Consider the following 21,310-nt stretch of genomic DNA (forward strand, 5'->3'; position numbering starts at 1 on the left):
GCAGTTTGATCGAGTCAATAGCCCACCTTAAAACAGAAGCAACTCAGAAAAATAACCACCTATAGAGTCCACAAAATAGCACCCGTAGCACCCAGGAGGTAATAAAAAAATCACTGATACAGAAAGGGGAAAATGTAACCCCTGCTCAACAGAAGAGTCCATGGAGGCTGATCCCCACAGATCCAGATACTGGAATCAAAGACACTGGTGTGTCAGGCATGGTGGCACACCACACGCCTTGATCCCAGCGGCTTGAGAGGCTGAGGCAGGAGGATCACAAGTTCAAAGCCAGCCTCAATAACTTACCAAGACCCTATCTCTAAATGAAATATAAAGAAAAGGAAATAAAACCCACAAAATTCAGGCCTGCGGTCGCCTCTGGATGAAGACAGGAAAAGCATCACGGAGGCAGCAGGGCCTGGAGGGACTGGTGTCTGAGCCATAGCAGCCGGGGAAGAGATGCTTTTCACTGCACACAGTCCTCTGAATTCTGCACTATGCATCAATAACCTATGCACAGTGTAACCTGTTCATAAAACTATCTACAGAAATGATCAACTTTCAACACATAAAAATTCATTAGAGATACAAAACACACTTACAAAAGGACACAGCAGAGCTGGGTTGTGGCTCAGTGATAAAGCACTATGTGAAGCACTGGGTTTGATTCTCAGCACTGCATGTAAATAAATTTTTTAAAATAAAGGTGCAGCCAGACACAGTGGTACCCGCCTGCTCGACAGGAGAGTTGAGTGCCCGCCTGTAGTATCAGCAGCTTGGGAGGCTGAGACAGGAGAATTGCGAGTTTAAAGCCAACCTCAGCAACAGCAAGGCACTAAGCAACTCAGTGATACCCTGTCTCTAAATAAAATACAAAATAGGGCTGGGGATGTGGTTCAGTGGTCGAGTGCCCCTGAATTCAATCCCAGTTTCCCTGTGCTTAATCCTGAGTTACTCCACATTGTAAAGCAGTAATTTGCCATAAGTTACTCCTTTTTTAAGTCCAAGTACCAAAGTGGGATAACTCCATACCTTGTTTTTACAAGTCAACAACCACCATCTACCTGGCACAACTTTAAGGTGCAAAGTGATAACTTGTGCCAACTTATGAAACTAAATCAGAAGCAATCACCTGGACACTCCAAATCATATCAGAAACACTAGACACAGGAGCTTATCTACCTCAGAAGATGTAACACCTTCACCTAAGATCCATAAATGAAGGAGCCCCTGCAAACTGGACTTAGCAGCACCCTGGCCCTGTCACCTGGTCACTCACCACAAACTCTGGAAAACTGTCACAGTGATGAACCTCAGCTTCCATCTCCAGGCTTCAGCAGAGCTTGGGTTTTCCCATCCTCATGACCACCCAAGTGTCAGCCCACTCCAAGCTGACACTCTGAAACTGCCTTCTGTATTTCCAGACCCACATTTTGACAACTCTGCAGAACTGGCTTGTTAAAATTCTTATGTGACCACTTGCAGTGACTCTCCTTATCTGTTCTCAGCCTGTGCTCTTGGCACAGTATCCTGTAACCCTGTGACTGCCTTAACCCTTTCTTAGTCTTTCTGTGATCTGTGTGTATGTATATATATATATGTGTGTATATATGGTATATGTATGTCTATCTATCTATCTATCATTGTGTGAAGTGTGAGCACCACAGATATCAGAAATTTAGATTAGAACAGAATAAAGGAACTTGTGATTCGCCAGCTCTATCAGTGGTGTAGCTAGTGAATCTGTTGTTCTAATAAACCCTGACACTGTGGAAAGAAACAAACGTTTGGTATATGTCAATAGCACTGCTCACTCACAACAGCCCCAGAGAAGGCTGCCAGCTTAAAGCTACTGCAATGGAGGATGATAACTCCTCAGTACTCAAGACACAGTTTTGGTATGGAGGCGTTTCACAGATGAAGTGTTCTTCAATCTCAAAGCCCTGCAGGGGCCAAAGCACTCAATGGAAGACAAGGAACTGACATCCAGCAATACCTGGAAACCACCAAAGAATGGCTCAGCTATGTCCCAACTAACCAATAGGTCTTTTAGAAAGACTTCCAATCATATAAAATAAAATATTTAGGTTGGGCACAGTGGCGCCGACCTGTAATCACAGAGACTCAGGAGGCTGAGGCAGGAGGATGGCAAGTTCAAGGCCATTCTTAGCAACTTAGTGAGACCCTGTCTCAAAATAAAAAGGGCTGGGGATGTAGCTCAGTGGTAGAGTGCCTATAGGTTCAATCCCCAGGACCAAAAAAATTAATCAATAAATTAATGCTTAACTTTAAAAGTAAGCTTCATGGAAAATTTACTTGCCAAGGCTAGACTACTGGTGGATGAACTAAAACAGACATGTGCCTTAATTTCTCCTTCTGGGTACTATATCACATCCAGGTACACTAGGAAGATGCACACTCTTTATTTTGTTCTTAATAATATTAATATCTAATTTTCTGCCTTTTTAATATGGCATTTTGGCTATCTCAAAATTAACTATATTCTAATCACAAGGTTGCTAAAGGTGAGCCATTCTCTTAAATCAGTTACACCCATGACGAAGTTACACTTGCTTTCAATTTCCCTCATCTACAGGCATCTACCCAGCTAAAAAGCATATAGAGAAGCCCCACACATAGATCCTGGATCTGCAAGCTATGGCTTTCATGGTCTGTAATTCCTAGTGGGTTCAGCAGAAATAACCAGCCACCCCAGAAACAAATCTCCTGAAATCTGTCTTTACTAAAAGTTGCAAAACTATAAGAAATCCTGATGGACAAAGAAAAGCAGCTTCCTTGTGGAAGCCAAGTCTTCAGTATCAAGACTAAGTAGGACGGAGTGTGAAATGGGTACAGTTCATTTACTATCAGAGGCTTGTCAGTATTCCAAGAAGCAGAGGAGCACTGCTGGGTTCAGTGCAAATCTCCCTTACAGAACTTACCTCTGCACCTGGTATTTACTGACATTCAGGGTATCAGAATTTACTCTAGTTTTCTCATCAGCTCAACACACACTCCCTCCTCCTTCAAGCCATATTCCCTCTTCTTGTCAGTGGGCAGCAAAACTCAGCTAGGGACTAAAGAGGTTTTTGCTACTGTTACATCTGGGTTGATTTTTCCTTTCTCAGACAGCTCAGATATTTTGGTCCCCTTGGTCCTCACCAAGCCAAGGCCCACTCAATACCTTGCAAGTAGTTGTGCCACATCTTCCTCCTCTGCTTTTGTCTGTGCCCTTATGCCCTAGCACCCAAATCACACAGATGGCAAAAACATTAGACACTAAACCTGTACTATCATGTCATCTTAGGAACATAAAGCTGTTTCACAGAGAGGGTAAAATCTGACAGCAAGCAGCAACCCCACTCCATCCTGAGAAGTCCAGTCTGGGAATACCACGAATTCATCCGGATTCTTGTGAAGGCCGCAGCACAAGAGGGATAAAAATTAAGCCGCACGGGTTCCAACCATAACCAGAGAAAGAAAACAAAATAAATCAAGAAAATAAAGTATGAAATGGGAGGCTGCAGCCAGGCAATGCCACCCTCAGGAGTGTAGCAGGGTCCAGGTACGGTTCTTTTCTTTTTTGTGTGTGTATGGTGCTGGGGATTGAACTCATGGCCTTGTGCATGTGAGGCAAGCACTCTACCAACTGAGCTACTTCCCCAGCCCAAGGTGAGGTGATTTTCATTAGAGGAAACAAATCTACCAATGCTTGAGCTCCAGAGCAATCAGCAACCATCTCTTCTAATGTGCCCAGAGCTTGCAGGCGACCCTGCAATTCTTGTTTCCAAGACAGACACTTCTAACAAAGACTCCAGCTCACAGGATGAAAAGGAAAAAAATCAAAAAACACTCAACCCTGAAAACAAAAGTGTCTGGCAGAATGAAGAGGCACAGCTCAGTGGCTGCGGTGATCATGATTGCCTGGCATCCTATCTGCTTGACTAGTCAATGCACTTGGGAAGATAGTCTGCTGTGGATTTTCTGGCCGTAGCTCTAGCTCTCTGATGAAAACTAGCCTATCAGTCTGGTGGTCAGCCAGCCAGTTCTGATACTTGCCAGAGCTCTGGTGAAAAGATGTGATGGCAGTTAACGTTTGTTGTTGTGGAGGGTTCAAGCAAGAGTCCCTCATGTTCAAGGCTCCATTCTGGACAGCCCTTTCTCACCCCAGATTTTTTATTTTGTTTTTTATTTTTTTCTGAGATGCTGGAGATAAGGTCGGGCGCATACTAGGTAAGCACTCTACTACTGAGCTACATTCAATTCCCCCAGTTTACGTTTTTATTATTAACATCATGTTTTCCAGGTAACCCATATTCTGCCATTCCTACTCCCAACAACGAATAACTAAATTTACCAGGGCACAGAATTACTTTTTTTTTTGATGTTATTGTATTTTTTTATACCTTTATTTATCTTTACGTGGTGCTTAGGATGGAACCCAGCGCCTCATACGTGCTAGGCAAGCGCTCTGCCACTGAGCCACACAACTGCAGCCCCAGCTCTGCAAAACATACTCTGGTGCAAGCAGATGAAGCAGTCCTGCATGTGTTTCTGTGCTCCCAATACCCTACAAAGGCCTCCAAAGAAGCCTAAGCACACTGCCCAGTTCACATATGACACTGACAGTAGGGTCATATTACCTCTCAAGTCAGAGAGCATTTGAAATGTATTTGTTGATAAGTAGTGAGCAAAAATGAAAAATAAAAGCAGAAACCCTAGCCCACATCTCACAGGGCTATTCTGAGGAAGAGTGAAGGGGCCAGTGGTGATGGAGTCAGCAGGGTTTGGAAGGATGAATCCTACATTTGAAGCTAATCACATGTTTGATTCCAGCAACACTTTCCTAAGGAAAAAAAAAAAAAAACAAGGGTTCTGGATTTTCTGTATGGGTGGATTCACCTATAACCACATTCTTCCTCCCTTAGTATATATATAAACGATGTTTTCTTCCTTAATAAACATTTTACTTTTACACTTGTGCACATAGGTGACAACATCAAGGTAACACAGGGGCGTCTGCAAAGCTTAAACTGCTATACCCGCAGGTGTAGGAAGAGCTGGGGGCCATGGCACACACCTATAATTCCAGTGACTCCCAAAGCTGAGGTAGGAGGATTCCAAGTTTAAAAAAACCACCCTGGCAACTTGAGACCCTGTCTCAAAATAAAAAACACTAAAGAAAGGGGTGAAGATGTGGCTCAGTGGTTAACGTATCACTCTGGGTTCAACTGTTGGTACTACAACAACAACAAAGTGCAAGGATAAAGGACAGAGAGTAAGAGAAAAAGCTAAACAGAATAAAGATGTGGAGCACGCCTCTATAACCACAGATTATAGACTAATTCCAGCTTGGGAGACTGAGGCAGGTGAATCACAAGTTTCAAGCCAGCCTCAATAACCTAGCAAGACCCTGTCTCAGAACAAGAAATAAAAAGGGCTGGGGTTGTAGCTCAGTGGTAGAGCACTTGCCTGGCATGTGTGAGGCACTGGGTTCAATCCTCAGCACCACATAAAAATAAAGGCACTGTGTCCATCTACAACTAAAAAAAATAATAAATTTTATTTAAAAAGGCAGGGGGGGCGCTGGGATGTGGCTTAGTGGTAGAGTGCCTCAGGGTTCAATCTCCAGGATCAAGGGAAGCGGGGGAGTGCTCACTGTACTCTTCACTGTAATAAAATAACCTGAAATAATCTTTATTGCATCTAATAGGACGTTAAGCGAAGAAACATACATCCACAATACAAAACTCTGTGTTGCCACTGGAAATACGCTGGATACCCGTATACTGATATTTTCATGTCAGCATAAGGAATGCCAGGAGTATAAGGATATATGTGAGTATATATAAAGATGTACAAGGAATACTGGGAGCGTTAAAAAATTCTGGAGCACGATGCATATTTGACTCAGGCCTTTTTAGGCAAAAAGTTATACACTTACACGTGCGTAGCGTGAGTGTGCAGAGCCCACCAGGAACGCCAACACCTGCACCGTGGTTATCTCCGACTGGCAGCAGGAAAGCGGGGCTTAAGGTCATTCTGCATTCACTGCTCTACCCACCGATTCCTGGCCCTTGGATGTGGTGGTCGACAGCCCAGAGCCCAACCCGAGGGCCAGGATGGCCTTCGGGGACCCAGAACCCGAGCCGGGCTCAATCGGCGTGCGGCGGCATGCGACGAACCACGGACCCAAGCAGCGCAGAGCTCCAGAACAGCTGGGGCGGAGGAACACCAAACCAGCGCCCTGCCGGGCCGCGACGCGGCAAGCGGCTCCGCTCTCCCGAACCCTGCGCTTGCCCGCTCTGGGTCCGGCCGGCCCCGGGACCTCGAGCCCGCGTCCCCACGTGCCCCACGCCGGCCTGCTGGGTGGCCGAGAAAAGAAGCCCTACCCTGCGCCCAGAGGGACGACCCGCTTCCCTCACCTTCCGGAGAGGCCGCCAGCGCGGGAGCCCGCAACGGAGCCCGAAGGCGGCGGCCCCAAATCAGAAGCGTCCGCAGCTCCCTTGCCATGTTGTCCTCTCAAGCGCCTCACGGGGAGAAGCTGCGGAGGCGGGCCTTTCTTGGGCGCGGCGCGCTGACGTCACCGCGCGCGCCGGGATGCCCGGGGCGCTGCCTGCGCGGGCACGGGGGCGGGGTCGGCTCAGCGCCCGACCGGCGGGCTTGCGGGCCGGACTTCCTTGACCTTGGGTCGCGTAGTCAAGGGCGAGGGCCCCATACGTTGATCCACGGGAGGTGGTCGTAGTTGGGCCCGCGCCGGCTGCGAGTTCTTCGGCGTGCGTCTGTCTGAAGTGGGACGAGGTCGGCGCCCGTGTAGGGCCGAGGATGGGAAGAAGCCGGTAGCATTTCTGCAGCCCCCGACTAAGCCGCTGGAAGTCTCTTCCTGAATCTAGCCGACCTAAAGCTAAGAAGAACCAATAGCGGGGTCTACAGCAAAACGTTAACTCCAGCACCGGCACGACGGGATGATTCGTATACTCCAGCTCTCTCCCTCCCTCTTAGAAGTTAGGAGTCTGGGTAGAGACCATGAACCTGGTCTCTAAGGTTTGGTCCTAACCCTGCACCACTTCATATGCAGATTGCCTTGCACCACCTGTACCCAGGAATGGAGCCCTGACAGCTCTTTTTACACAGATTCTCAAATGATCCTGAGGCACGTTGGAGGTCTGCTGCTGTGACCAAATAACTGCACAAAAACATTTACTTGAGGGCTGGAGGGGTTGCTCAGTGGTAGGGTGCTTGCCTAGCACGTGTGAGGCCCTGGGCTTATTCCCGCCGCTGCCCTCTACAACCGGACCCCGCCTGCACAAAAACAAAGCAGAATAGAGGGCTGGGGTTGTGGCTCAGCGGAAGAGTGCTTGCCTAGTATGTGTGAGGCACTGGGTTCGATCCTCAGCACCACATAAAAATAAGAGTAGTGTGTCTGCCTATAACTAAAAATATTTTAAAAAATAAAAATAAAAAACCAACCCATAGTTCCTTGAGATTGGTAACAGGAGCTTCGAGAAGTGAAGGTCCCAGGACAGCTCCTGTATTGATCTTGGACAGAGTTGGGGTGTTGGGAGACAGTGTGTTTGGGAATGTGTCAAGATGGAAAGCATAGGGGATGACTCTCCACTGTACTGGTCTAAGCAACTGAGAAGGGGAGTATCCAATGAACCTGGTGGACACTGTTGCATAGAAGGCAGGAGCCCTCTCACCTGGACACTCTTGCCAGCACCCCCATCCTCTGAAGCCAAGTCCTATTCTTTTTACTCAGTCCTCAATGGTCTCCCCCAAACTTTTTTGAGTGGAGGTACCTGGGATTGAACTGAGGGGCACTATATCACTGAGCCACGTCCCCAGCCCTATTTTGTATTTTATTTAGAGACAAGAGTCTCACTGAGTTGCTTAGCACCTTGCTGTTGAGGTTGGCTTTGAACTCAGTCTTCCTGCTTCAGCCTCCTGAGTCGCTGGGATTATAGGCCTGTGCCACCGTGCCTGGCTTTTTTTTTTTTTTTTTTAAGAAGGGATCTTGCTGGCCTTGAACTTAAGATATGGCCTTAGCCTCCTGTGTCACTGGGATTACAAGATGTGCCAACTACTACTGTACCTTCCCTCAAACTTAAAAATCGATTTCAAATTCTTGTCTCAGCCCACAGGCCCTGTATCACTTGCCCCTGCCTCTGCCTGGTTCCCTCCCCATCACCACTCTCCAGAGTGGTCTCCAGGATGTTCTCACACAGCTACTCCCAGGGAAACTGAGAGGTCCTTTTTCACACCGTTTAGGAAATCATCTCTTGTGTAAAACCAAACACATTCATCTACAGGCACTTCTGGCTTGGAAATCCTTTCACTTCAGCAAGGGGAAGTGGTGTTTGGCAAGGGGAGGAAAACCTGGGCTCCATTTAGGATGGGACATGAAACAGCAGGACCCAGGCTCCCTGGAGGATAAACCTACCAGGTTCAGGACAAGATATCTAGGGCCCTCTGTCCACTCCCAGCTGGTTTCCTTGCTCAGGAAACCAATGCTTGGAACTCATGTTATCTATTGAGGGTCAGAAGTAACTTCCCACAAAGGTCTGAGGTTCCTCTATGCTCCAGTCCTGGCTGCCTTCCAGTGCTTTCTGGTGACACCAATTCTAGCTGCCTAACAAACACCTGTCAGCTTCAAATGTCTCTTTGACCTATGATCTTTTCTTTTCCTTGTTCTACCTCCCAGCTTTGGGAGCATGTCTGGTTCCCAAGACTCTTAGCAGCATTTACCTACTCTCCCTCCATTCCTTCCTCAGGAAGCACAGGAAATAACCTTCCTCTTCTCAGGGGCCCACTCCTGTGTCAAGGTCTGAGGCATCCTTGGTGGGGTCAGAGGCTACAAGGAAGGAGTCCCAGCAGCAGGAAGCCTGGCTGACTGGAGAAACAGAGAAAGCACTGATGGCAGAATACACCTTCAGTCACCCTTCCCAGATTCGGTGGGCTTCCAAAGACCTTCAGATGTGGATTCTCATCCTGGCTTGGCGCATTCCCCAACTATCTTCTTCAAGCCTTCTTTCATCTGAATTTCCTGGACATACCTGGATTTTAAAAATCATTTTTTAAGCCGGGCATGGTTGTGTACGTCTGTAATCCCAGTGGCTTGGGAGGCTGAGACAGGAGGATAGTGAGTTCAAAGCTAGTCTTAGCCATGGTGAGGTGCTGAGCAACTCAGTGAGACCTTGTCTCTAAATAAAATACAAAATAGGGTGGGGATGTGGTTCAGTGGTCAAGTGCCTGAGTTCAATCCCCAACACACAAAAAAAGAAAAAAACCCAAAACCAAAAAAATAAACCCCAAAATCAGTTTTTAAGAGGCTTCTTTGTGAGCCCAGGGACATGGGATGCAAGATCAGACTACAAAACTCATTTCAGTTTCAATCCTCTCACAGGCATTGGGCAGAGGATGGGCCAGAGTCACCTACACCATAATCTTGTTGCTGTGAACACTGAATTGACCACTAGGATGTAAACATTTTCCTGATTCTAAAGTTAACCAGCAACTGTTACCACTTTCTGTCCACTTAATGTCTGAGGGGGTTACTATATAAGGTGGTTCTCCTAGTTCCCCAAACACCCCCACGGTGGGTTCAGGGTAAACCTGGCTGGGTAAGGATGGCAGTAGGAGCTCCAAAGGCTAGAAGGGCTCCTCTTCAAGTACTGGGCAAGAGCAGAGCTCAGGGCCCAGGTGCCTCTGCTCTGCTCTGCATGCTCTACGGACTGGGCTAAATCACTTACCCCACTTACCTTTTTCTACCTTACAGGCCAAAGGAGTGAATCCATTTAAACAATTTGCATATATTATAATGCTTTTTCTATGTCTTCACATTATTGTCTATCAGGAAGGCAGAATTTGGCAAGCTCACTTGAGGTCAAGGCTAAGGCCCAGGGCTCCTTGCTGGGATTGTTCCTCAGTGCCCCCAAACCTCACAGAGGCCTCGTGCCAACACTTCTAAGCCCTCTCCAGGTTCTTCCTGATCCCTTAAAAACCTACCACACCAGGTCCTTCCTCCCCATGCTAGGCAAGCACTCTACTAAAAGTGTTCAGTAGCCATCAGCTCCCTATGAAACTTTGTTTAGTGAAATCAGTCAATAAGATTCCTACTAACTCCTAAGAAGATTGAAGCAAGCTGAAAGCATTGTTTATGGACAATTTAGGTAAACTGCAAAGCATCCCCATCACTCATCAAGGTTCTTTGGAGTCTACTTTGGGTGTTACCTTCACTCAAGTTATCTTTCATTCAACTAATTTGTTTCCCCATCCTTGACTTCTTATTATTCATAATGGAATCATACATGATTAAAAATGTGTAATTAACAGCAACATCTGTTAGGAGGCCACTACATCTTTTCAGGCCCAGGTGAACAGACTTTATTCTCATTCCTACATGCCCCCACGTATGAGTCTGCTACAGTATTGAAACTGTTCCTCCACTTCCCAGCACACTATTCTGTGTCAAAAGCATTTCCTGGGCTACACAGTGGATACCAAATGTACAATCACTGCCCTAATGAGGTGTTTGTTCTAAACAGCAGCTTATTTTGCAGTGCAGTGCTAAAACTACATTGTTGTTCAAATGAAACCTTTGGTTTAATTGTATAGCAATCAGAAGACACAGAAGCCAGGCACCAGGGCACATGCAGGTAATCCTAGATGTGGGAGACTGAGGCAGGATGACTGAGAGTTGGAGGCTCGCCTGGGCGACTTAGTGAGACCCTGTCTCAAGTTAAACTTACCAGAGAGCTCAGGAGAGCTCTGGAGAAGCAGCAGCTTTGGTAAAGCATGCCTTCCAAGGCATCTCATTCGATTCCAGCTCTTTAAGGGTAGAAGTTCAAAGAGAGCATCAAACACATATTTAGTCCAGACAATTTGAACTGAGCATCTCCAGTCTTTCAGTGACAAGCTGCTGAGCTAACACTAAGGATCATTAGCCAATCCGAACCATCTTTGAATCCAAACAGTTTTACCAGCTTTTATTATAAACACCAGCACATTTTAAGTTCCCTCTTTTTGATCACAAATATAGGACTTTTTTCTTCTCTTCTTAAGTATACAGCATGAGACACAGCATCTGGGCTCTCCAGTTCTTACAGAAATTTCCTTAGGATTAGTATCCACAGCCCCACACCCTTGACATTGATTGCTCGGGACAGTTGCATAGGATGCAGACTCCAAAGAGGATGAGGTTGGTACATAAGTTTTAAATTCCAGGATAACCTGAAAAAGATAACCCCATTGCCCATTAAAAGGCTGCATGTCAGAGAGCACCACCTTCTGAGCATGGGCTGGGAGTGGCTCCTCCAGGTCTCCAGATCCGCTTTTTGTTTGTACATAGGGCTCAGGGCTTCCCCCTCTGGTGGAAAAGGAAATCTGAAGAGGACTTTGAATGTGCAAGGACCTAAGTAAGTTGAGCAAGATGGCAGATCTCCACAGGAGGGCATGCCATCACCATGGTGGGAGGGTTGGTCAGGGGTGTTGGATGGGTGATTTTATCCTTACCTGATTAATTCACATCATTAAAACTTAAGATTGAAACCTGTATGCTATATCTACATTGCACTCTTCCAATTTCTTTGAAATCTTCAAATTGAGATTCCCAAGCCAAAAGTCAAGTATTTTGAAAATACTTCTGTGAACATAAGGACCACAAAAGGGAACCTATCAGGGCCACAATTTCTAAATCCAACACCACAAACCCTGCTCTTCTCCTCTAGACCACTCTTTGATGGATTCCTGGGGGAGAGGGTAGCAGACTAGGTGGTTAATTTTGGCTCCCCTGGGGTTGGTCCTCCTCTTGGATGAGATGTCATCCGAGAGCTCATGTCATCTGCTCAGTAAGGGAACAACTGGACCTCGGGGAGGATGGGACCTGGGTGGCACCTGGCCTGTGTAAAGAAGGCTCTGCTGAGGCCAGATGAGACAGGCTGAAGGAGGTATCTGCCCTATGAAATCAGGATTTTAGACGGGGGGCAGGGAATGGGGTCAGGAACCACCCTGAGTCCCTTGAGCACCCTTTTCAACAATTCTGGGATTTGCAGATAGAAACAGGTGGCTACCTGAAGGGCACGAAGTCCTCCCCACCACCAGGGTGACTGGCTCCAACAGAAGGCAGGACAGGGGAAGTGGGCTGGAAGCAAAGTGCTGTTTCAGACCCATTGGTGGACCTCACAGCACGAGTGAAATTCACTTGTGAGCATCAAAAGTTGAGGCTGAGGCCAGGCATGTTTCCCAGCTACCCCCCCACCACCACCACCGCATTGCCACCATGAGCGCAGCCCCAGCCTCTCCACTCCGAGCGAACAATCAGAACCATGTCTTACAAAGAACAGACTCCAAAAATATATATAAATAAATAAAAACCTTAAACATTCTTACAGGGATCTTAAAGAACAGAATACATGTTAAAAACTTCGGTAATTTATATCAATTTTAAGCGATACTTTATATACAATGGGGGAAAAACACATGCATAGTCCAAATACAATGTTGAAAACAGCATCTTCATAACAAAAACCCCAACACCAAGTGTTAATACCATGTACATGAATTCAAGAAGGACCACCCTTTTTGTCTGTTGCACACAGTTTATTTAACAATATGATATAAGAAATGAGTTGGTACTTTACCATTCTATACAGTGATTGAATCTTCTTGAATTTTCTTATTTATAGTAATTATAGCGCTTGCATGATTTACACTAGAATTGCTTTTCCTCATTTCAAGTTTCACATAGAAGAAAGAAAAGAATGCTTCTTCTCTATTAACATTAGCATGGTCTAAGAGAGTGATCATCCCTATTTTTGTCTAAAACCAGTTTTATCAGAGAAACAAAGCAACAATTTCTACATCTGCAAGACAAGAGTTTGGCTTAGGCCAGCATGTATAGATAGATGTGTGTGGGTGTGTACGTGTGTGCACGCCGAGTCAACTCCTATCGTCCAGGGGTAATACTTGGAGACGCCCACAGAGTTCACTATAGAAAAAAAATCTTCCCGCAACGTCAGTTATCGGGATACATTATAAGATGCATTATTTCAGGAACCAGTTTCTGAATATTATTTTTCTTCTCACTTTTAAACATAAATGTTTAAAGTCTTGAAAATACAAATAAAAAATATGAATATAATGAACTTGCTTTTCCCATTAAAAAAAGGCATGAGTCACCAGCAATGACGACAAAAAGAATCCAAACAAGCCCCCCTCCCCCCAAAATAAAAAGAAAACAGAAAAAAAAAATGGAAAAAAAAAAAAAAACAACCAAAAACACAGAGAGAGAGAGAGAAAGCGAGAGCGAGAGAGACAGACCAGATATTTAAATCAACTGGTTTTTAACAAAAAAATATATTCTTTGTATTGTTTCTTTAAACATCAATCCACCCTTCCATGGCCTGGAAGTTGCAGTTCCATCTAGGAATAAAAAGAGCCCAGATGCCTGGATTTTCAGTACAAAAGGTCCAAGAACATGAAAGGGACAAAAAGTGATGCTCTCATAATGCTACAAACCCTCCACAAACTTTTCTAGCGTGTCTCCCGTGGTGTCACCAACCAGGGAAAGTTCGCTGGATAGTGCGCTCCTGTTGGGGGTGTTCAACTGGGGGAGCATTGCACTCTGTTCGGGGTTCCCCAGGTGTCCCTGATCCATGGAGCTGGCCATGGTGACTGCGAGTCCAGGGTGGGGGGAACCAGTCTGGGGTGAGACATGGTGTGGTGAAGGCTGGGGCTGTATCCTTGGTGACGGGCTGGAATGTGGAGGCTGGGACTGGGGCCGCGGAGACTGGACAGGGGCTGGAGACCGCACCTGGTTACTAAGGGATGTGGCGATCTGCTGGCCAGGGAGGTGCGAGGCCTGTGGCTGTCCTGAGAGCATGTGCTGCTGGGGGCTCATGGGGTTCGGTTGGCCTGGGGACCCAATCTGCTGCTTCATCTGTTGCTGCTGTAGAATCCGCTGCTGCAGAGCCTGCTGGATATTCGGGGTACTGTCTGCCCCCAGCCCAGGCTGCCCCATCTGGCTGAGCTGTCCCATCTGAGCGGCCATCTGGCCCATGGAGCTACCCTGGATGGGGAGATGTTGCTGCATGCGCTGCTGCTGCATGGCTGGAGCGTAGCCTCCGGGTCCTTGTGGCTGCTGGAACTGGCCATGCCCAGTCATGCCCCCAGCCATGGTGGCATTGCCTTGCTGCTGCTGCTGCTGTTGCTGCTGTTGCTGCTGCTGCTGCTGTTGCTGCTGCTGCTGCTGCTGCTGCTGCTGTTGTTGGAGCAACTGCCGCCTCAGCATCTCTCGGTACTGTGGATTCATACTTGCCATGTTGGGGTTGTGTCCTGGGTTCATGATATTCAGAGCCTGGCCCTGGGGGTTCAGGCCTCCCATTGCCTGCTGTTGCGGAGGCACACCAGGCCGTGGCACACCAGCTTGCATTGCGTTCAGGTTCTGCATGCCAGGCTGCTGGTGCATGCCGGGTTGGGGCTGCATGCCAGGCTGCGGCTGCATGCCAGGCTGATTGGCCACATACTTGGCTGTGCGCTGTTTGATGAAAGCTGCCATTAGCTGGGGGTTCGACTTGAGGATGTTCAGCACCTGTTGCTGCTGTTGAGGGGAGCTGGGAGACTTCAGGGTCCGCAGTAGGTCTTGCAAGGCGCTGGGAGAGATGCTCCTGGGTGGCTGCACACTGGGCATTCGAGGCCCGGCTACAGCTGCCTGAGCCTGCATGGACATCACAGGCCTGGGCATGCCTGGCATTGGCTGCTGCTGGGGGATGGGTGCCTGTTGCCACTGCCCAGGTGGCATGCTAGGCATGACTGGCCCACTGACCTGGTTGGGTCGGGGCACATTCAAGCCTACAGGGGCCATTTGGCTCCCTGGGGTTCCCATGCTTGTGCGCCCTGGGGGCATGCCATTGTTGATGTTCACTCGGTATAGGTGTTGCTGCTGTTGGGCCTCACGTTCAATCTGCCGGGCTGCTTCCACTGCTGCAGGTGGGGGCTGGGCTGGGGGTGGGGGGGCCTGTACTTGGTTGGTGGGCTTCCCAGCAGATACTGTTGTAGGGGGCTGAGTCCGGGCCACATTGGGGAAGCCAGCTGGTGACATGCTCACAGGTGAGGGCTGGGGCTGGGCAGGGGGCTGTGGTGTCTGGGGTGTGCTGGGCTGCTGTGTGGGGGTCCCAGGTGGTGCTGAGGTAGGAGAAGGCAAACTCTGCTGAGGCACATTGCGGGTGTTCATGGTGGCCATCCTCCGGCGCATGAGCTGGGCCTGCTGCAAGCGGTGCTGGATCTGCTGCTGGCGGAGCTTGTGTTTGATGTTGAGGCAGAAGGGCACGGGGCATTTGTTTTCTTGGCAGTGTTTGGCATGGTAGCAGCAAAGAGCAATGAGCTGCTTGCACACTGGGCAGCCTCCATTGGTCTTGCGCTTACAGCCCTTGGTGTGCTGCACGACCCTCTTCATCTTCTGGCAGGATGGCAGTGAGCAGTTGGCATTGCGGCACTGGCAAGCATGCACCAGGGACTGGATGCAGCGTTGGATGCTCAGACGCCGGGACTCCTGGGGGCTCTTGGACTGTGGCTCACCCTGGCTGCTGCCCTCATCATCCAGGCCCAGGCCCCACTTCACCATCTTGTGGGTGTGGCTCTTTGTGTTGTAGCAGTTGATGCAAAGATCATAGTCCTGCAGACAAGGTAAGGAAACAGGCTGGCATCAACACAGGGCCCACCATGACCAGACATTCTGGCTGTCCCTCCCCACGCTAGTGTCTACATGAGATTCCCAGGCAGTGGACACCTGTCCCCTTCCTGTCTTGCTTCCTCTGCTGTGGGAAAAACATCAGGTCCTGCTGCATCCCTCCGACTCCCACACCCAGACTGTGAACGCTGCAACCATTTCTTCCACACTCCACCAGAGACCATGGGACCTCTTTCCCAGGAAGGCATGAGTGCCAAGTGGTCGTTCCCCAACACAGAAGCCCAAATGACTGAAAACTGCATGCACCTGAAAACAGAGAATAAAGTACTAAATCTGAAGAATATAGCCCCAGGATGGGTGTGAAAACTGCTCACAGGAAGAATATGAAAGCCCCAGTATTAGGAAAGTAGAAAGAAGGCGAGAAGGTGGGAGGAGGTTGGTAAAGAGAGGCACTCAGAGGTGGGCAAAGGAGGGGCCAGGCATACACATGGGTAACCCCAGCCCTGCCAAGGCAAGCTGCCCACATAGCAGTGACTGTGGGCCATCCTGGGAGGAAGTGCAGGTGGGAAGCATGGCATCAGTGACTCTTTAGAAAGGGAACCAGAGGGCCCAGCACAGTCTGACCTACCAGCCCACCAAGGGGCAACCAGTGAGCCTGTCCATGGAGTCCATTAGGGACATGAGAGGAGGGGCTCACGTTCCTGACCCAAGGTGCCCAACCTGCCAGCAGGGCAGAGGACATCCCTGATCTCTTAGCAAGACTAGAGCTGGAGTCACAAGGAGGCAAAGAGATCTGAATTACCATAGGACCAAAGTACCCCACTGCCCCTTCCAAGCCTGCCCAACCAAAACCATAGGCTGCCCTGGGGGTACTGCAGCTGTACTAGACATAGAGTAGGAGCCAGTGAAACACAGGGAAGAAGACAGCAAAGACTTTGCGTCCCGACGGGCTCCTTGTGTGGAAGGGTCAGCAGAAACACAGCTGGGCAAAGATACGAACAGTGACCTGTGTGTGCTCAGTTGGAACTCTGTGCTAGCTGCTGGAGAAGGGAAGGAAGTGGTGGGGCCTACCTCACACACAGTACAGTGCCAGCGGGTCTCCACATGGTGTTTGCACTCGTTGCAGGTATAGACAAAGCGGTCCTGGCCCTGGGTGTGCAGCTCCACCAGCATGCACAGTGTGGACCACTTGGAGCGGCGCAAGGAGGAGAACTCCCAGTGCTTGTCTCTGGCCAAGGTGAGGAAGGCATCACGTCCATCCATGAGGTCGCAGCTGAGCAGGGGGTCAGGGTCCACGATGGGGGGCAGGGTGTTGATGACAGGCCCAGCATGCAGGTGAATCACAAAGAAGACCTGCAGAGAGGAGCTGCATTAGCCTCCCCTCCACCTGCAGAATAGGCAGGCAGCAGAGCCCAATGCCTGCTTAAGGGCCCTAGCTTCATGGGATGGAACAGAATTGGTGACAAGTACCAACTAGCCAGTTCTGCTCTCTATGAGTAGCCCTCCTCCCTTCCACTGTAGACCTATACAGGGTACCTGGAGATAGCCGGCTTTGAGCCCTCTCCATCTCCTGGCTAGAGGCAGAGCTGCTGCTTCATCTGGTCCCTGAGCATCACCAATACCACACCCACAGCCTGTGCCACTTTTCTTTTTTTTTTAGTTATAGATGGACAGAATGCCTTTATTTTACTTATTTTTATGTGGTGCTAAGGATAGAATCCAGTGCCTCACACATGCCAGGCAAGCGCTCTGCCCCTGAGCTACAGCCCCAGCCCTGTGCCGCTACCTCTTTGTGCTTCTCCATGGTAGCATAGAGCTTCTGGGACAGGTCGTTGGACACATTGGGCATGCTGGGCTTCTTCTTGTTGGCGCGGCTAATGCTACTTTTGTTCTTGTTCGTCTTCTTGTTGTTCTTTTTCTTGGCATTCTTGCTGTCACCCTGACTGCCCTGCAACCACAGGCAAAGTTGTCAGACCAGCTTCCTCTCCCACACTTGGTACTAACACCCAATTCTCAGGCCATAGGGCTCCAGGAAACCCAGCCTAAGGAGGGAATGCTGGGCAGAACCAGTCTTCAGAGAGAAAGGTGGTAAGGATAGGAGCAGAACCTGTACTCAGCCAGGCCTGGCCATGTCACCTGTAGTGCCACGTCACCTCTCAAGGGAAAGTGGACCGGGAGAGCTAGTTCAAGATCTAACAAAGGAGAAGGGACCATTTCCCACTGCTCCCCACTGTTCCACTGGACACTAAATTGCTATACCCCAGCTTGCACTCCCCAGTCTTTTTTGTGCCTGCAAAAGGGCTCTGAACAGTCAAAGCAGGTAAGTCTTCAACAGAAGGGTGTGAAGAAGGAAAAAAGCCATGCTGGAAGGAGCAGGTACTCATTCATGAATTTCCTCCAAGTCCCATTTAAGGCCCACATGCTCTATCACTGAGCTTCATCCCCAGCCCAGAACCTTCATTTTTTAACAGGTGGGAGGGGATGGAGAGTCCTCAGGGCCTCACTAATTTGCCAAGGCTGGCCTTAAACCTGCAAGGCTGTTTTTGAACTTTGATCCTCCTATCTCAGCCTCAGAAGTTCCTGGGATTTCAGGTATGCACCATTGCACCCAGCTTCAGAACTTATTTTGAGAGTAAAGCAGCATTCCACCCTAAGTGTTAGTCATAAATAAAATTATGGACATCCTCAGGATGTCCCTGAGGAAGGCAAGTCCTTGCCATCATGTTTAAACTCCACATAAAGAGAACAGCAAGTCCACGCTTCAGCACCTGTGGCACCTTGCCCTCCAACCAACCATGTGTGCGTCCCTGGTACATGGCCAGGGATGGCCCAGGGATAAGCCCCTCTCTACCTCCACGCTCTGAACAACTTTGCTGCCATCAAACCAGATGCTTCCCTGGCTGGGATAAAGCTTGGCCTGCGATATTCCTCAGAGCCTACCTCCTATGGCAACAAGGCTCTCCTGCAGGAACTCAGCAGTCAGGGCTCTGATTCTAACCAGGCACCATAACCTCCCAAAGTTGGGCCCAAACCAGATCACCTGGTTTCTCCTGCACTGAACTTTGAAACCTGCCAGACTTTCCAAGGTCAGCTCAAGTATAGACTTCACCCTAAGGTGAAGGGACTTCTAAGAACTAAGTCACCAAACCCTGATGTGGACCAGCCATGCTCCAGAGAAAGGCCAGCCTCTGTCAGTCTAGTGTCAGGAGGTCAGAAAATGACAAGAGTTCTAGAGCTCTTGTTGGGAACCACCAGGACAAAAGCCTGTGAGTCTCCTGGTCAACACTCTCTGTTCTGTAGAGACTGAGGGCTAGCAGGCCAACAGCATAACCAAGTTGCACATGGCCTATCACAAGGCAACCATGCAACTAAACACAGTACATTTCCTTCACTGTCTAGAAGGCTCTTCCTCTGCATCTTGTGTGGTGGGGGTCTGAGCTCCCATGTCACCTGTGTGACCTACCCCAGCCCCTGTACTTTCACTGCTTCTCAGAGCTCTCTCACCACTGCAGCAGGAGCCACACAGCTACCCAGGCCCTTCCTGTGTCTCCTACTAGAACACACCCTGGGGCAGGGATGGAATCCTGCTTAGTTTGTGCCGTAGTGCTGGGTACAGAAGGATAATTATCAGTGAACAGGCTGAGCACAGGAAGGCAAAGGAAGAGCTGCCACAAAATGCAGGAACAAGGTTCTCCTGGTTAAGTAACTTCTGTTCCTCTGCCTGCCTTCCTAGCTCCCCAACAGGACACCTTCCCTTCTCTTCTCTGGATCTAACTCCCATGCTCCATCCCTGCTCCCGGAGCATCCTTTGTGTAAAGACCCCGGGCAGATCCCCTCCCATAGGTGGTGACATCCTGAGCCCATGAATCGAAGACACCATCACAGAAATAACACAATTGCAAATGTGTGCTTCCTGGCCTGCTACTTAGCATGCCTGGGGCCTGCTAGGGCTGGGGTCTTGGGGAAGGCCTGCACCTCGGGGGTCTCGCTAGCTGCCGTGCTCTCCTCTTTCTTCCTCTCTTCTTCTTCTTGTTCTAGTTCCTTAATGCTCTCTTCCAACACATTGGGCCAAAAATCTCCTTCAAAATAGGGCAACTCCTTGGCACTTGTGAGCCTGTCTTCGGTTGCTTGTTTGAAGATATCCTGGGAGAAAGCAAAGCACAGCAGTGAGAGGACAGCCCTTAGGCCCTTGGGAACCAGGCACACCAGCCACTGATAGGAGCGGACTGCACTGCCGAGATCTACTATAGACACCTCTGCATTTTCATTCTATACTGCCAAGTTTTTGCTTTTCAATCTTTTTACATGTGTCTATGGTGCTGGGGATTGAACCCTACTCGCTACCACTGAGCTAAATTCTCAGCCCATCTTATTTTGAGACAGGGTCTCACTAAGTTGCCAAGGCTTAGTGATCCTTTTAAAGGTTGTGATCCTTTGGCCTTAGTTTCCAACAAGTGTGAGTCACTGTATCTGACTTTGTTTTCTAATTTTAATTTACTTTTTTGTGGTACTGGGGACGAAACCCAGGGCCTCGCACACGCTAGGCAAGTGCTCTATCACAGCAGTATATCTCCGGCCCCATTTTCCTTTTTTTTTTTTAAGTATTTATTTTTTAGTTTTAGGCGGACACAATGTCTTTATTTTACATTTATGTGATGCTGAGGATCGAACCCAGTGCCCCATGGATGGCAGGCGAGCGCTCTATCACTGAGCCACAACCCCAGCCCCTCCCATTTTCTTTTTTAAAATTTTTTCTTCTGTTTATTTTTAGTTTCCTGGCCCCATTTTTCTAATATTTTTATGTGAACACAATTATAATGCACATAAGCACAAGAGGAAAACACAAAAATGAATTTCAATCAGCTATGAAAAGCACAAAACCATTGGTATCTACCTTATAGTCATGAATGATCCGCTCTGCAAATGCCTTGTCCAGCATCTTTTTATACCACTCCTGCAGTCGTTTTGGTTTGGGGATTTTTTGATCAGGGGGGTGGCAATGGAAGATGTAGTCATCTCCTTCACTTGGGGGACAGGCCCAGATGTGTCCTGTTACATACCTGCAGGACACAAGCATCAATGTAATAGGCCCTACCTTCAAGGAGTCATAGCTAAGAATAAGGAGCCAAAACAAGGAAAGAAATAATTACAAAGAAAAAAGAAAATAAAGAAATTACCATAATGCTTATAGTGGAACCTGTGAGAGACCTAGGTTACAAGCCAATGTGCTAAGGGTGGGGTGGGTGGTGGGTTATCACTTGTGAATTCAGGCCTGGATGTGGCCCTGAAACACTTTGCTCTCAGAGATGCTCACAGGAAGAGGGCCACTCATGGCCCTGATCACCTCATCACAGAGCCTCGAAGCAAGTCAAGGCACAGCAAAGGAGTACATCACGTGTGTGCTGTGCTTTCTGCTTATGTCCTCAGCGCACCGGAAAGGCAGCTCAGTTGAGTATTTCTAAGGTGTTACGGTCAAATCACATTCATTCTAAGACATTATTTTTTAAAGTTGTAGATGGATACATTTTATTTATGTTATTTTTATAAGGTGCTGAGGATTGAACCCAGTGCCTCACACTTGCTAGGGCAAGCACTCTACACTGAGCCACAACCCCAGCCCCTGTT

The 21,310-nt window shown here is 48.5% G+C and overlaps 2 protein-coding genes across 3 annotated transcripts in view; both read right to left on the reverse strand.

The window, feature by feature from the left end:
- Positions 1-6,568, reverse strand: part of Trap1 (TNF receptor associated protein 1) — a 36,955-nt gene extending 30,387 nt beyond the window's left edge. The window contains exon 1 of the mRNA XM_046444073.2: positions 6,426-6,568. Within this exon, the coding sequence (XP_046300029.1) occupies positions 6,426-6,513 (88 nt within the window). The 5' untranslated portion in view covers positions 6,514-6,568. The remainder of the gene's footprint in view (positions 1-6,425) is intronic.
- Positions 6,569-10,958: 4,390 nt separating this feature from the next.
- Positions 10,959-21,310, reverse strand: part of Crebbp (CREB binding protein) — a 134,179-nt gene continuing 123,827 nt past the window's right edge. For both annotated transcript variants that reach the window (XM_058579383.1, XM_046444143.2), the window contains 5 exons: positions 20,580-20,745; positions 19,661-19,828; positions 17,472-17,633; positions 16,757-17,038; positions 10,959-15,670 (listed from right to left, as the gene is read on the reverse strand). In XM_058579383.1, the coding sequence (XP_058435366.1) occupies positions 13,508-15,670; positions 16,757-17,038; positions 17,472-17,633; positions 19,661-19,828; positions 20,580-20,745 (2,941 nt within the window). In that variant the 3' untranslated portion in view covers positions 10,959-13,507. The remainder of the gene's footprint in view (positions 15,671-16,756; positions 17,039-17,471; positions 17,634-19,660; positions 19,829-20,579; positions 20,746-21,310) is intronic.

The sequence above is a fragment of the Marmota monax genome, unplaced genomic scaffold, assembly GCF_021218885.2.
Source record: "Marmota monax isolate L192 unplaced genomic scaffold, Marmota_monax_Labrador192_F-V1.1 WCK01_AAM20220418_F8-fsc00035, whole genome shotgun sequence".
In the NCBI taxonomy this organism is placed as follows: domain Eukaryota; kingdom Metazoa; phylum Chordata; class Mammalia; order Rodentia; family Sciuridae; genus Marmota; species Marmota monax.